This window comes from Drosophila busckii, chromosome 3R (assembly GCF_011750605.1).
Source record: "Drosophila busckii strain San Diego stock center, stock number 13000-0081.31 chromosome 3R, ASM1175060v1, whole genome shotgun sequence".
Lineage (NCBI taxonomy): Eukaryota > Metazoa > Arthropoda > Insecta > Diptera > Drosophilidae > Drosophila > Drosophila busckii.
The window spans coordinates 18,595,258-18,612,263 of NC_046607.1; the positions used below are offsets into that span (position 1 = coordinate 18,595,258).

The 17,006-nt window shown below is 43.3% G+C and overlaps 1 protein-coding gene across 1 annotated transcript; it reads left to right on the forward strand.

Moving 5' to 3' along the window:
- The first annotated feature begins 7,626 nt into the window (after positions 1-7,626).
- LOC108604843 (homeobox protein slou) lies at positions 7,627-16,474 on the forward strand. Its single transcript, XM_017994463.1, has 4 exons — positions 7,627-10,533; positions 10,610-10,886; positions 15,667-15,941; positions 16,003-16,474. The coding sequence occupies exons 1-4, from the start codon at positions 9,292-9,294 to the stop codon at positions 16,216-16,218; spliced, it is 2,010 nt and encodes a 669-aa protein (XP_017849952.1). The 5' UTR covers positions 7,627-9,291; the 3' UTR covers positions 16,219-16,474.
- Positions 16,475-17,006: the final 532 nt, after the last annotated feature.

Below are 17,006 nucleotides of genomic sequence, written 5' to 3' on the forward strand. Positions count from 1 at the left end.
ACAGATAGGCAGTAAAAGTAAAAACAAGCAATATGCAACACTGTTTGGGTTGCTGTCATCGCTACGCAATTTAAATATAAGTTGCTCTTTGATCTAGGGGTGAAAATAACAACAAAGTGGGTCGGAAACCAGGGAATGATGTGAAAGTAGTATAAGTAGCTAACGCTAGATGGCAGCACAAATGACGTGAGTAATGCAAAGTCCTCGTTACTCATACGTAATGATTGCCTACATAGATTTCCTACAGTTTCTATTTTCCAATTCGCTATACTAGTTAGTAAGTGCAAAGAGTTAATACTTAGCGCCATGTTCAATATTTTTATCAACTAAAACTGCAAGTGGTTTACCAAAATCTGCAAAGCACGCGGCAAAGATTATCTGAAGCTAAACTCTGGAGCTATACTAATGATGTGTGTATGGCAGCTATGTAAGTTGGATGTCCGGCTCTTTAGCAGCTGACAATGAAAAATAATTTCTATACATTTCCAACTTCCGTGGCGGCATTTTTCAATACACCAAGAAAATTCCTAAGAGAACACTCGACGACAACGACAACGACAAGGCCCACGAGCTGAGCAGAGACTTGTCACAGAATATAATTAGCTGGATTCTTCATTAACCACAGCCGACAATCAGCAAATGAGTAATTAACTTAAGTCTGCGCGAGCCTCCCTTTCGTCGACGTTGCTGTCGTCGTGTGCAGTTAATATTTCATAATTGAGCAATTTATTTTCGCCTGTTTGACAGGATCAAAGATAATACCGCCCGACGGACGCGAAGAGAATGACGCTGCAGCCAAGAATGGAGCTGGCATGCAAATTTCATGCTCAGTTAGTTGCCTGTGGCCATGTGTGTGGCAAGTGCTACCTGAAGGCAGCGCTAATGGCGCCTATGAAGATCTAATTTAGACAAGCCATACAATTCAGTAAAAGCAAAACTTTTAATTTGTTTAGTTTTTGCGCTCTTGTGCGCTGTCAGAAAACTTGTTTTGCCACAAGCATAAAATCCAACAGCTTCCGGCTACAGACAGTGCAGAGACAAACATATAATATTAATATGCAACATGCTGCTGCTGCTGCTGTGGGCTACCTGCAGCAGCAGCAGTCGGTTGCACGCCTCATAAGCTGAACGGGCGGCAATAAAATCTAAATTACACAATCAAAGTGACATTAGAAATGTCATTTGGTGACTCTTGAGTTCTGTTCTGTTTGTTTGCCAGGCTGTTGACAATGTCAAAACAGCCCTCAGCTCATAAATGTGACTGGAAGCTGCCGCAGCATAAATTTCATTTTGATTGCCCGACCCAACCGTTGAATGCAAAGAATCTCAAGTGGGAATTTATTTGTGTAGCGTAGATCACTGCAGTGCAGTCAACGAGGCGTGTGAGTGATTTGTGCGCAATACTTGCGCCACTTTATGTATTTGTGATAAATTAATTAAAACTTAGAGACAATAACTACAACGGGAAGCGCACTAATTAGCTGGAGACGATCGACAGCGAGAGGCGCAGAGAGAAATGTCAGCGTTACAAATTTCAATTAGTTCGCGCTTCACTTATTAGGCACTCATAAAAAGAAAGTGCCGCACCATGTGCAGCACAGACTGCCAGTCAGCTTCATATAATTAATTTGTACAACATTTTGTTGTTAAAATGCTGATTGTATTTTTAATTGGCCGCGGGGTTGCGTATTAAGCGGCCACCCAATGCCCCAAGCTCAGTCTCACTCACTCTCACTCCCTCTGCTTGGCTCGCCTGGGAATTGTGATTTGAAAGTCAAAGGTTTAAACGGCTTGTCGCACACTATTTTCAGTTAACTCACTGGGCTGTCAGGCAGCTCCAATTACATGTTTTCCGTCATAGATTAGCTCTGGCACAGCCCACAACCACGACAAGCAGCAGTCCCTTTAGTTTCCACTCGCCCTAGGGCGTATCGTTTTCGGTAGCGCACATAATTTCACACTCCCCTGCTTGGCAGTTGTTGTTGCTCCTATTGAGCATCTGTTGATTTTTATGGCAGCGCGTTCGCTTCAAATAAGTATGTGACAATGTCGAGTGGAGTAGTCGCTATATATATACACGACTATATGCTGTAGCTGCAGCTAAACTGCATATTACTTATGCAAGATGATTTAGTGTGACGCGTGACAGATTTACAAGTTGCATTTACTGCATTAATTTATCATAAAGTATCGTTAAGCGCCACACAGGCCACAACTTGTTGAACCGATACTATTGACAATAACTACAGCCGGATATTGTTTTTAGCAGCTCGTCTATGCTTTTGGCATTTCCTGTGTGTGTTGTGTGTCGCTGCTTTTAATTTGACTTTTAGCATTTTGCAAACATACTACACTTACTTATATTTTATGCACTTAATTATGCCGAGGCGTTGACACAAATATCGCTTGCAGACTTGCGCTCGAGTCGTTTGCATATATAATTTGCACAGCTAATTAGGCTACAGCTGAAAATAATGTTTTTATGACTTTTTAATGTAATTTCTAAATTCTACATGTCACTCGAACAATATTGCAGCGACGTATTTGTTTAAATTATTTACGCGCATTGCCAACATTCGCCAGCTGTGCTCGCTGTGGGCTATAAAAATGCGCTATATTCAAATTGTGTGCTCTGGCCATCAATTGTAAATCGAAGACTTTGATTTTTGGCATAGCTCAGTTGCTGCCTGTGCGTTTTTATGTGCCATGAAATTAATTTACGATTACGACAATTTAAATTTTTAAGCAGACACTAAAAATATGTTAACAACTTGGCTGGCTGCCGTCGCTGTCGCCGCATTGTCGCTGTCAAAGTGTTAAAAACTCACTCACTCGAGCCAACTGTGGTCGCTTCCTCTCTGTTTGGATTTATATGTTTTGTTGTTTGCTGGCATGCCACATTGTTTGTCTGCGTTATGGCAGTGTTGACTTTATGTTTCATATATTTTTGAAGTCATTTAGTCTCAAGCTCGAGCTTCAATAGCGGGGTGGCATTTGACATTTATGTGTGAGCTTGGTGTTTTATGAATTTTTGTTTGCTTTTATTGTCAAAAAACAAAACAAGCAGCAGCAGCAGCATATTTTTCAAACAAGTGCAGGTGCAGTCATTAATTTCATAGCATAAATATATGATGCAATCTAGTTGATGATTTAGCATTAAATCAGAAAATACAAGTGGTGCGCGTTAGTTGTATGATTTGAAAATTAGTTATTTATAAGCAGAGAGCAGTTGGATCAGTTTTCGACACATGATGGATGGATGGCTGCCCATGTGGGTTAGAGTATTCAAGCGCTTGACTACCAAACAGGCAAACAGCAGCGCAGCAGGCAGGTCAAATCCTAAATCCTGTTCAGTGGCAACAATGCGACTTTCAAGCTTACGAGTACCGCGTATATTGTACGAGTATACAATGCATATATAGCTACTATATGTTTCCTTTTTTTGTTGGCAAGCTTATGCTTGTTTTGTTTTTCGTTTGTGGTGTTTCTTAACGCTTTTGTTGGCGCATTTGCAGCGCGGTTTTTAGCGTCAACAACAGTATATATTTTTATATAGTCAGCGCTGCTTAGCACACACACACACAATAACAACAACAAAAAAAAAAAGAAAGTAAAGTAAAAGGGCGCCAGAGTACGCGAAAAACATTCATAAAATATGCATTATGCAATCTAAGCTCGTGTGAGCATTGCTAAATATTTTATGCGCATGTATTGTGCAGCTCACACACACACACATACATACGTAACGAATTTATTTATATTGGTAGTTTATTGCTTTGTTTTGCTTGCAAGTGCATGTGTGTGTGTGTGTGCTTTAATCATTTATTCACGCAGCCAAAAGCCAAATTAACAAATTTCTTTATGCCAAAAATATTCCACGCTTCAGCGAAGACAAATGAGCTGAGCGCTCAACCCTTGAAACCAAAAGTCAAACGGCTACATAATCAAATTATTAAATATGCTTTTAAATAACATGTGCCGTTTAACACATTCTTTTTTAATTTTGTGATGTTTCACAGCCACTGGCTGCTTGCTTCAATTATTAATGTTTTTGTGTTTTGTGCGCTGCTCTTTTTTATACGCACATAAATTTTAAGTTAAATTGCGCACGCAGTTCAAAAGACAAAAAACTGTAGCACAGAAATAGCAGCTGTTGTTGCTAGCTCGCTCTAGCGTGGACAGCGCAGTGCATGCGCCGCCTACTTAACGCTCTCTCACTCGCGTGCGCTCTCTCGCTCGCGCAGTTTGCCAATTAGCATTTGTTTTTGGTTTTTTGCTTTGCCAGCGCAGCTTTGAAATGATTTAATTTGAGATTTCGAAACGTTTAAATTATGAAATAAAGTGTTTTATTTATTTTGCCTGATTGTTGCGCTTTGATCTGCCTGCCAAACTTTATTTTTGTTAGTCTTTAGTCGAGTTCGCAGCATTTACGGCCGCTTAATGAGCATGATGTGTTGCTTAATTTATGTTCCAATTTGGCGCATATTAAAAAAAACGTTATGTGCAAATATTTATAACATGTGTATGCCGCTTAATGTTGATTGTTTATTGATTTAACATGCTGCAAATTGCTATTGGTTAAGCAGCAATTTAAGTTCGTAGTTCGTTAAGCAGTTGCAAGTTGCAATTACAAATAGACATAGTGGCATGCATAAATACAAATACCACAAGAACTTGTCATACCATAATGTGCTGGCAACAAGAGTTTTATTACCAACACACACACACACACAGTTAGAGTGTGAGAGCGCATGGGGATGCAGTGCGCCCAGCTTCTTGCAGACTTAATATCTAAAGCAATTTACAGTTATGAAAATAAGAGAACATATCCGCAAAACGACAAGCACAGCAGTCACCACCAGCACAGCAACAGCAACAGCAACAACAACAATGAATGTTGGCGAGAAACTTCTGCTAACGAAGTAAGTACCCTAGAGGACACTTAAGCGTGCGACCCAGACCCAGACCCAGACCCAGGCAGGCCCCCCAAGCTGCACAATAATGTCGCCAACATTTTCCAAAAATTACACACAAATGTTCAAATAAAAGGTGCAAAAGTTTGAAATAGTTGCGCATTCTCAAACTCTCAAGCGCGCGCTCGCTCTCGCTCTCTCTGAGTGAGTGAGTGAGAGAGTGAGTGAGCGCTGCTGGCAGCCATGTTGGATAACGAGCGCAGCAATTGAGCGCTGCTCACTGTTGAGTGTGCGCTGCGCAGCGCTGATTGGCTAGCAGCTTTGAAGGCGTGGCCGACTGAGTGAGTTTTAAATAAAGCAGAGAGCGAGAGCTGACGTTGACTGTTGTGCGTTGGGTGGGGTGTGGGGTTTAGCTAACGAAATGAGGGTTAAATCGCGTGCATAATTTAACAGTTCATTTCAGCAAACATTTGAGTGCAATGCTCAGACTTTGCCTGCTGCGTTTTATGCTCTGCTTGTTCAGCGTGTGTGTGTGTGTGTGTGTGTATTTGTGTGGGCGCTGGCGCAGTGGCAACGTGGCAAATATCTACTGTCGTTTACCGCTACAATGACAAGCATTTATGGCAATTAACACTTTAGCTGTTTATATGCTGCTGCCTTTAGCACCGACGCTGCTATTTACGCTGCGACGGTTACAGCGCCAGCGCAAAAAGCATATAAGCTGCCATTGCTATTGTTCTTGCTATTGTTGTTGTTGCTTAAGTGTGTCAGCCATTAGCGTAGCAGCCACCAACAACAACAACAACTGCCAGGCTAATGTACATTTGCCTAAAATCTAATTGCATTTCATGCAAATCACGTTGTCTGCCCACTTAACGCCTTTTATGTCTTTTAGCCCCTAGAGCTCTCTCTGACCAGCTCCATTTCGCATTCGCGCCATGTTTGCCGCTTTTACATTTAGTGCAAATTCAATATCTTGCATAATTAATTTGCAATTAGCACGCTGCTGTTTTTGTTTTCATTTCGCCCAAAAGCGCAAAGCGCACCTCGCGCTGCATAGAAATTTTCTAATTACGCTCGCGCCTACAAAAAAAAACAACAACAACAACCAACTAGTTTTCCAGCCTTGCTGCTGGCCAAGAGCCGTCGGCAATGCGCAGTTGATGTTTTGCTTTCCTTTCTATTTTGTGTGGGCACTTTGCACGTGCCAGCATTTGAAACGAGCTGCAAATTGATGTAGGAATTAGCGCAGCATATTTAATTCAAAGGCAATAATGAGACTTGAATATAAATCGAAAAGTTAGCAAGCGCGTTGTAAAACAATTTATAATTGTCGTATAAATTATTTAAAATTTAAACTTAATGCAGTTGCCTTTTTTTTATGCTGCATTACATAATCGCTTAACTCGCACTCTCTTTCGCTCGCTCGCTCGCTCTCTCTTTCTGCCGCTCATTTGGCTCAACGGTTTGACTAATTTATGTATTAACTTTGAACGCTCATTAGTTTAATTAGTCAAACAAATTAACGTGGGGCGCATGGAGTGCAAGTGGTGTGCAAACAACAAAATGGCCGAATCAACAAAGCGTAAGCGTAAGCGCAAGCGAGTGCGAGAGCTTTAGGCTATAGGCCTGTTGCTGTCTCGCTCACACATGGCTGCCCTGTAGTGCAGTCTGCTAATTAAGTATGCAAATATTAAAATATGCTACACACACACACAGAGTTTTGTACACTCGTTAAAAATATAAATTACAAATTGCGCATTTAACAAATGGAAAATAATTTAATTAACACCTAATTACATTGCCTGACCGCAGTTGTAATTTTAATTGCATTTGTCGCGAGGTCAGCTTTTAGCTTTCATTTCATTTTATGCTGCTGCTGCTGCTTGTTCTCCTTGTTGTTGCCGCTTATCGATTTTCCTTTCATTCGGCTCTTAATTAGCTGTAAATCTTTTGTAGCCTGTTGAAAGCCATTCGAGTAGGCGGAGCTGTTTGGTGGCTGGCCAAAAAGGCGAAACTGCTGCCATTGCATGCACTATTTATTTTAACAAGAGCTGCTCATTTAATACTTATTTTCACTAATTAAATGCGCGACAAAGACAACAAGACCAGCGCGCCAGCAACAGCGACAGCGAGATAAAAAGAGAGCAAATGAGCAGTTTCGGCAAGCGACAGCAAATTTTCCGCTTTTCCGCAACGCAAAGTTTCATGTCTATGTAAACAGCGGCTTGTGTGTGTGTCTGGCGGTCTGCCCAACTGACAAGCACGCTCTCACTCGCTCTCACTCATGTGTGTATGTGTGTGTGTGTGTGTGTGTGTACACATCGTCTGTTTGGGGGCACACTTAAATAATGAATAATGACGAGACAGGCAATTAAAATAATTTGCGGTTTTACCGTGCGTATGCGCATCATTTAATTTTCCATGTACCAAAAGAGTAAAGCGCTTATTACACTGACACAAAAAATAGTCGCTCAGTTGAAAACATATTTAAAATGGTTTGCTGCTGCTTTAGTCCTTGCTCACAGTGTACACACACACACATGTAAACAGACAGACAGTTCATCAATGGACCAATTAAAGCAGCGTTGGTGGCTGCTGCTGCTGCGTTGGTGTTGGTAACAAGCATCTTAAAAGTAATTAAAACGAAAATGGCATAACAAGCTGCTCATTAAGAATTCGCCGTCTCACTCACTTCGCTGCCGCACTTTGTGGTTAATTATAGAGAAGCGAAGCCGAGCGCAGCGCTAACGAGCGCACAGTTGCGCTCACGCAATGAGCTGCAACCAAAAAATAAAAGAAAATGACTAAAAAAAAAAAAACACCAACTTAAAAATTTTGCTGCCAACAAGCTGCTTAGAATGATCAGAGGCCTGGGCAGAGCGCTGCCGTTGAAGTTCATTAAGCAGCGTACGCTTCAGTCTGCGTCCACTTAACGATGTCACTTATACGCCCCATTGTGCGCTCAAACTCAACAACGGCCAGCCAGGCAGGCTACCAACCAACCAACCAGTCAGCTAACCACTTAGCCTGCTTTCGTTATCGTGCGCTCTATCTCGCTCTATGTCATTGGCTGTCTCGCTCGCACACTGTCACACGCATACGACGGAGTCTTTTGTGCGCCCCACCGCCGCCAGGTCCAGGCGTTGCGATGCGTATAAACCGCAAATTGGATGCGATATTAAATTGTCTGTGCAAAGCGCATATAAATTTTTGTTCAATTTAAAGCAAGCTGCAAAGCCGAGCAGAGAGACTAACAGAGAGTGAGAGCGAGCGCGCACTCAAGCAGAGACAGAGCGTGAGAGCAAGAGCGAGCGAGCGTAGTGCGTGTTTGGCTGTCTCACTTTATTGAGAGTCTCAAGCTAAACTACTCTACGCATACCCTATATAAATTTAGCGACTTGTACTTAATTAGCAAGCTGCTTACGAATTTGTAAATTTGTCTAAAATGCAATTAGGCTGAATAAAAATTGGCAGCAAGTCCAAGTACACAAGAGCACAAAGCATTCATGCATATATGACTAGCAACAAACCAGGCATAAGCAAACAACAAGAGCGCGAGGGGTGCGTGAGGAGGTCTGCACATTTTAAAACATAAAAAGCTGAGATCCGTTTCTTAGCCAACGAAGCGCTTAAACAAACAAATTTTGCGCTAAATAATTTGACAATTACTCACATACGCAAGCCGCTTGGCTGTTGGGTGGCAAAAGCGAGAAAAGAAAAAAAAACAACTTGTAAGCTGAAAAGAGAGCGCAATAGCTGACTATTTCACTTAGTTGCTGGCGTTGCTGCTCAATGTGGCTAAGACCCCAAAGAACAGACCATTACGCTTGCTAAACGAGTGCTGGGCAAATTAAATCATTAGATGCTAGTCGAGATTAGTTGCCGAGCTAAAGGAGGAGCCTCACTCAAAAAAAAAACAGACTATACAATAAGAAAAAACTCACTCACTGCTCACTGTGTGGGGCGTATGCCGAACGACACAGAGAGAGCGATAGTGAGTGAGAAAGAGAGCGAGCCACCACCAACACACAAAAGAGCGACAGATTTTTAGCGTTTAACTTGACACGAGCTGCAGCAGCAGCAGCAGCAGCAGCATCTGGCAGCAACCCCTCGAACTCATTTACGTTTCAACGTTGTCAGCGTACAGAGCAGTGTGTCGCGCGCGCGGATTACGCTCAACAGCAGCAGCAGCAATATCTATCCCAGCAGCAACAGCTTTGGTTCTTTTGCATTACGGCGCCGGCAACATTGACAGTCGATTGGCTGCCAGCAAGCAGACAACAACACGCAGCGGCAAGTGCTCCACTGCTCTCAAGTGTCTAGTGCATATAGCAATTAGTGTTTTGTTAGTGACAAGTGTGACAAGTGTTACGACATGGTGATGTTGCAATCGCCAGCACAAAAGCTTAACAGCGACAACATTGGCTCACAGCCCACAGCGGTTGGTGGCCTAATGAGTCCCAATTCGCATCCCGATTCGCCCAAGTCCAACACCTCGCCGGAGTTGGCCAACACGGGCGGCAACAGCAACAGCAATAGCAACAACAGCAGCAGCAGCAACAGCGAGCTGCTCAACGTCAACAGCAGCAGCGCCAACGCTACTGCAGCCAAAATACCCAAATTCATTATCAGCGCCAGTGCTCAGTGCGTTAAACAGGAGCAGGATCTGCGCTTTAATATTGAGCGCTTGAAGCAAATGAGCAGCGAAGGCAGCTTGCTGAGTCGTCTCAGTCCCAATGCCGAGCAGCAGGATAAGGAAAAGTCCAACAACAATAACAACAGCAGCAACAATAATAATAATATTATTAATGCGCGTCGCTCGCAGTCGCCACCCAGCGCTGGTGGTTTCAACTTGCCTGTACAGCAACGCAAACTGCTGGAACTTAATGCTGTGCGTCATTTGGCGCGTCCGGAGCCACTGCAGCATCCGCATGCCGCGCTGCTGCAGCAACATCCACATCTGCTGCAAAATCCACAATTTCTAGCTGCCGCTGCAGCACAACAGCAACATATGCAGCAGCAGCAGCAACATCAACATCATCATCACCAGCATCATCATCCAGCGCATCCACATGCGCATTTGCCTGCTGGCGCTGTCTTCCAACTGCGTGCGCCCGTTGCGCCGCCCTCACCAGCTGCATCGCCTTTGTCGCCACCCACTTCTCCAGGCAGTGGCGCTGCCCAGCATACACCCGTCGATCCAACAGTCAATCTGCCACCTGCGCCACATTCCAGCCAAACAGCCGCAGCACCGCAGCCGCCTTCATCAGCTGCAGCCAGCGACATGGACTTGGAGCGCATTAAGCTGGTTGCTGCGGTAGCCAACGCACGCTCCAACCAGCAGCAGCAGCAGCAACAGCAACAACAACAGCAAGCGCCCTGCCCTGCCACTGCGAGCAGCAGCAGCAGCACTTCTCCACCCACTGGCCGCGATTTAAGTGATTACGGCTTTAGAATACAATTGGGTGGCCTGGCGGCCGCAGCAGCTGCCGCCGCAGCCACTTCAAGGCAAATTGCTGCAGCTAATTATGCACGCAGTGATACGAGCGAAGAACTCAATGTGGATGGCAACGATGAGGACAGCAATGATGGCTCCGGTTCGCATAGCACGCCGTCGGTAAGTCGCTGCAGCTTTCAATTTATTGCAGCAATTGCAGCTCAAGTTACGTTTGCCTTTTGCTTTATCGCTGCAGGTTTGTCCGGTGGACTTGACACGCTCCGTGCCCAGCAATGGCAATGCCAATACCAGCTCAGCTTCAACTAGCGCCGCCAGCGATCGTGAGGCCACCAAGCGTTTGGCCTTCTCGGTGGAGAATATACTGGATCCCAATAAGTTTACGGGCAACAATAGCAAAGCAGCCGCAGCGGCAGCAGCTGCTGCAGCCTTTGGACATGCGCGTCCTTGGGGCTATGAGCGCGATGAGGATATGCAGGAGCAGCTGGATGATGAGCATAGCGAGGACATGTCTGGTAAGTGTCTGTCTGTCATTTATTTATATAAGATATTATATTAGAAAAGTATTGCTCTGAATTCAAGCCAGAAATCTAGTTTGGCTTTCGCTCTCTCTCGCTCTCTACAATTCTCAATTTCGTCGGTAGCTTGGCAACTGCAAACTGTTCCACACACTCTCCATATCCAACTCCATTTGTTTTACTATTTTTTTTTACTTACTCTCTCGCTTAGAAATCTTTATTTGTCTATGTGTTTGTGTTTGGGGGTCGCTTGCGTATTTAAACTGCTAGCAGCTGCCTGCTGGTATGTTTTGATTTTGATTTTGTTTGCCTTTTAGTCCACACACTCACACTCGCACACACACTAAATTCAAGTTGCCATTTTGCACGAGCACAGATTTTTGTGTGTTGCCTGCTTTCAGGCGCAAGTCACGTACACACTCCCACACGAATATTTCGGGGGGTTGTTCATAAAAGCATTTATATTTTTGCATGCTGGTCTGTGAGACAAGCAAACAAATGCGCTAAACAAAACGTGGCTTTGCCTAGAGGAAATACTTGGCTTAGTTCGTTGTATGCAGACTGCAGTCAGTTCAGATTTTTGGGGATTTGGCCATTGGAATTTGTTTTAATTGATTGATTGATGTTTTAATTGGGGAAAAGCAATTGCTATATATGGATTTTGTTTGCTACCTTTTGCCTTATGTTGTTTTTTTTTATTTGGGTTTGTTTTTCTTATTTTTTCTTTTGCCCAAACTGTTGGCTAACATTTTTGCTGAAAATTAATTGATTTTCATGCTTGGCTCGCTGCAAAGAAATTGCTCAAATAAAAATTTGCAAATTTGATTGAAGTTGTTTGCTGCTACACCAGTTGGGGGAGCAGCTAACGCTAAGCTGCGCCAAAATACAAGCTCAGCTAAGAGTGGTTATAAGAGTGATAAGTGGGCGTGGCTGGGGTGTGAAGCATTGTGTGCTAGTCAAGTTTTTATGGGTTTTATTTGCAAGTTCTGTTGATGAAGGCAACACGAGCTTGAGGTAAACATGTTTTAAATAAAAAGTTTATCAGCATAGCTAGCAATTATATATGCGAATCAAATTTATTACATTATTATAGTTGCTTAGCTTGCGTGCTAGTTTAGCTGCTTCATTTAATTTATAATTAGCAGCAGACATATTTGGCTTTAATCAACTGCCATGTTGCAACACTAGCGCACTCGTTAGCTATGCACACACACACACACACATGCAAACAAAAACAAGGCACTCCATTTATTGGCCACTTCGTTAAGCGCTTATGTAGGAAATTATAAACACAGCAAAATGGCGAACAGACCCAACATCATTATCAGCAACAAATTATCGGCCATTGCTGGTCGCTGCTCGCTGAGTTTGTTGTTTGTGCATTTGTGTTTGTGTTAATAAAACACAATTAAGTTCATCAATGGCCAACTGTGTGCGAGGCCAGGCTGCCAGGCGCGCACATAACTGCTAATAAAGGCGAGTGAATGGACGCGCCAACGACCCCAACAACAGACTGAACAGGCGCGGATAATGAAGCTGGTAATGATTACGCTGTTGTTGTTGTTGCTGGGGATGTTGCTGTGGTGTGTGTTATGGTACAGTTCAAGTTTACAGCCAATGTACAGTTGAAGTGAGACAGACAGCCCATTACGTATACGCACTGTGTGTAGCGTTTGTCGCCTGGCGCTGCTGCCATAGTCATTAATTAGCAAGGTACTTAATTACCGCACATTCATTAGCCGCTTCAATGCTGCCCAACAAAACAAAAGCGTACGCGTGCGAAAGAGACAATAATAAGCATGCAAATACACACACACACGCGCACTCGAACGTTACTCCATTTAATTTTATGGCTTTTGTCAGGTGCTAATGCTCGCTGCATTTCGCTTTAGCGTAATTATTGCGGCCTATTGTGTTTTGCGACTAATTAGATTTTATGCGCTGCTATCTCAGCGCATGCAACTGTCTGTCTCGCTCTATTGACTGCACTCTGTGCACATTGTTAAATATTTCATAAACAATACGCATATGCTGACCAATTTGTTGCTGTTGCTGTTGGCTTGTCAGCTTGTCAAGTCTCCAAGGCGCCATTTGTTGCTGTTTCCTAGGCGCATAGCAATTTGCATTTCATTTAAATTGCAAAACAAAACAACCCAGCATACAAACTAACAACTGCACTAAAAGCAGCGCTGAAAAGCCGCAGCACACACACATACAGCACACACACATACGTGTGTGTGATACGAGTTTATGTGTAAAAAACTTTAGCTAGCAAAACAACATGCAGTACAAGAATCTAGTAGCGTGCATAATACTACGTGCCCCCAAAAGTCATATGAAAAAACATGCGATAACTAAGTGGGCATACAGCTCAAGGGGGTTGGGGGGATGGTTGGGGTGGCTGGGTATCGCATAAAATGGTTATGTGGCAACATTTAAATGTGGGTGGCTGTTTTTCGAGCGCAGCTAACGTTGCAACCCCCAAAAAAGTAAAATGGCTGCGAAAACTTTTATTCTTTTCAGCACTCAATTTGGCGCAAGCTCTCTTGCTCTCTCTCACTCACTCACACACACACATCCAGCCAATGTCAATGCATGTATACTATATATATACATATATATAGCATACTTTGTTCTCAACGACTACTGCTGTGCCATGCCTTGCAGACTTTGCTGCGTGTCTGAGCAATTTCTGTTGGTTTCTACGCTCAAGTTTTTTTTTTTTTTGGTAAAGTTAGGCGACAATTTTCATAGCAATTTTGCTAGCGAGGCTCAAGGCTCAGTCGCCTTTTTATAACCGTCATCAGCAACTCATTTATTATTTTATGAAAATGGCAAAATGAGACGACAAATGCTCCCCGGGGTCGCATTGGGCTGGCGTATGCGATTACGATTATAATGATTTCGACAATAAAGTTGCACACACACACAGACAGACACAGACACAGCAACTCACACTTAAATTTAAAAGCCATTTTGTAAGCGTAGCTGTGTGTGTGTGTGTGTGTTGGTAAATTATACGCTGCTTGCGGTAATTAACACTCAGATTTCATAATTAAGTTTATGGCCTTAAATTTGACGTTGTCGTCTGTGCGCGTCCCTTATGACTCTTATGCGAGCCTATATTGATCAAGATATGATTTAATATCATAATCAAATATTATAGTTTAATATACTGGCGTATCAGCAAGCTTATAAAATTCTTTAAAGCTTAATGTTTATTATTTTTAACATATATTTTCAGCTGTGCGTAAGCCAAGTTCGTTTGCAATTTTATTGGCTTTCTCGCTTTCTTTGTTGTCAACTGACTTGCGCTTTAATTTAAATTGTTATGGTTATTGTCGTTGTCGAGCTGTAGTCGAGCAATATTTGGCTTTTGGCAATGAGTGCGGCCTTTGTGTGTTGCCCCAGCTTGATTGCTGAGCTTTCATTCGGTTTGGTGTGCATTTAAGACTTTAAAGCGTTAAGCTCTTAATCAGCTTTAACCAAATCAAATTCACACATTTCTCAAATTGAAGTTCTTATCTGACTGAGACTGCAGCTAATCTTCAAATAAATTAGTTAGTTCAATAATCAATGTGCATAGCATGCAGCTAGTTAATATGTATGCATAATCCCTTTCAGTATAATTAAACCAAAGCAAGGCCAATGCCTGCCTGCCTGTCTGTTTGTAGCCAGACAACACACATACGCCCTGTTGTGCAGTCCACCCTTATTAAACAGCCACCCTACAGCCGCCGCCGTCGGCAGTTTACTGCGGTTGCAGCGCTTATTAACCAGTTGTGGCTGCGGCAACTGTTTAGAGGTCGCTCTTGCTCTCACTCTTTGCGCTGTCTGCTGGCAAATCGACTTTTCGCGTTTATTTGCCAACGCATTAAGCGACTGTCTGTCTGACTGTCTGTCTGTCTGTTTGTGCTGTTTGTAGGCAGCAGGTTAATTCAATCGACTCAAACCAATTGTGGTCAGCGTAGCTGTTGTCGCTGGCATGTTGATCAAAAGGGTATTGATGAGTTTCAGCGCAGGCATCTAATGTGCCATTAATGCATATCAAAGTGGCTGCAAACACTCCACAGCCCATTGACCAAGCGCGGTAGTCATTTGCATTTGAAAGGACACAACATGAGCCTGCTGCACAGGCAAAATCGTTAAATATTAAATGAAGCGTTCATGTTAATTTTCTGTTTAATTGGCGTTGCTTTCGCTCTGGCTCTGGCGCACTTCTAGCCAGGCTAATTACATGCAAACACGGCGCCAAACATGTTGACCAATTATCAGCGTGCACTGCAGCACAGCTGCCCACATTCCCAGCTCAGCTCAGCATCCACTTTGCTGTGGGGTTGACAACAAAAGGGTTGCAATGTCTTGTGCTGCTTGTAGATAATTTGTTAACAAGCAAAAGTTGAAGAACTTAATGCTTGGGAGCTTATAGGCTTAGTGCTTAACCTAACCAAAAATAGCGCCTAAATAAATTTAGACAAAGAGCATGCGATACGCAGCAACGTGTTGCTGGTAATCAATATGCTCGATAAAGACTGCGGCTCTGAGCCTTAATTGAATTTTGATTGCCGCATCATTGCAATCAATTCCAGCATGGGCGTGGGCATACAATTCACATGTGCGGCAACATGTGCAACAAAATTCCAATTAATTTGCGGTGATTGATTTCCGCTTACAAATCTCTTGGTCATTGGCCAGTGGGCAGTTTGATTGATGATGCCGCTGCTGTTGTTGTCTTATGCAAAAAGTATAAAAACGTATAAATTGCTTTAACTTGCAGCTCAGGATCTCAATGACATGGATCAGGATGATATGTGCGATGATGGCAGCGACATTGATGATCCCAGCAGCGAAACTGATTCCAAAAAAGGCGGCAGTCGCAACGGCGATGGCAAATCCCAAGGCGGCGGCGGTGGCTCCAAGCCGCGACGTGCGCGCACCGCCTTCACCTATGAGCAGCTGGTGTCGCTAGAGAATAAATTCAAAACTACGCGCTATCTAAGCGTCTGCGAGCGACTCAATCTGGCGCTGAGTCTGAGCCTAACTGAAACACAGGTTAGTTAGCAGTTAGCTTGTCTGAAGTAAACTTTATTTTAATGCTATTGGCGCTCTGCAGGTTAAAATTTGGTTTCAGAATCGCCGCACCAAGTGGAAGAAACAAAATCCGGGCATGGATGTCAACAGTCCGACGCTGCCGCCGCCTGCGGGCGGCTCCTTTGGACCCGGTGCCTATGCCAGCAGTCTGCTCTATCCACATGCCGTGCCCTATCCACCCTACGGACCCTACTTCCATCCTTTGGGCGCTCACCATTTGGGGCATTCGCACTCATAAAATTGCAAGATGCAACAGCGTTTGTTGCAACTATTTGAAAAGCGTGCCAAAACAGCGGATGCTAGCGCTATGTAAATGTTACTAACTATGCTTTAAGTGTTGTCCCCGCCTCTGTATATAGCTCTTGTAAAAATGCTTAAACTAAACTTAAACTAAAGTAGTGCTTAAATTGCTTAGACAAGCGTTGCTGGCTTATAACTTAACTAAATGTATATGTAATTATTTCTAAATTTAAGTGTAAAGCAAAATCAAAAAAACCCACGCAAGAAAAAACTAAAAAATTTACATTAATATAATGTGCAAAAATAAACATTTTGAATATTAACAGCAGCGAGTTTAATACGGGGCGGGCTTTTGGGCTAAAAACAATTTATCGCTGCTACGCACATCGGCTATAGCTATCTCGCTCTCGCTCTCTTATGCCGCCGTGTGAAATGACAGGACAACTCAAGCCAAGTCAAGTGTAAAATTTTAAATTTGCTTCTCATTTGACGCACACACACACACACAAAGACAGACAGAGAGTCGCACTCGTATTCAATTATGTGGCAAACAAATTCGAAATTTCTTAATCCGATTTGGGTGATACAATGCCGCAGCAGCAATGTTGGCCCGGCTCGCTTGTCAAAACAGTGACAAGCGCATGAATAAATTCACGGACTCACACCTTGTGACCCATTGATATTATAATAACTCGCTGACTGCAGTGCTGGGTACCCTTGTCTGTGCCTGGGCTGGGCCTGGGCCAGCATTAATTGAAACAGAAATCCACGCATGGCCAGCAACAG

Coding starts and splice junctions, on each gene's coding strand:
- LOC108604843 (XM_017994463.1), top strand. CDS start 9,292: ATGGTGATGTTGCAATCGCCAGCACAAAAGCTTAACAGCGACAACATT. Junction 10,534..10,609: donor GTTCGCATAGCACGCCGTCG/GTAAGTCGCTGC, acceptor TTATCGCTGCAG/GTTTGTCCGGTGGACTTGAC. Junction 15,942..16,002: donor TGAGCCTAACTGAAACACAG/GTTAGTTAGCAG, acceptor GGCGCTCTGCAG/GTTAAAATTTGGTTTCAGAA.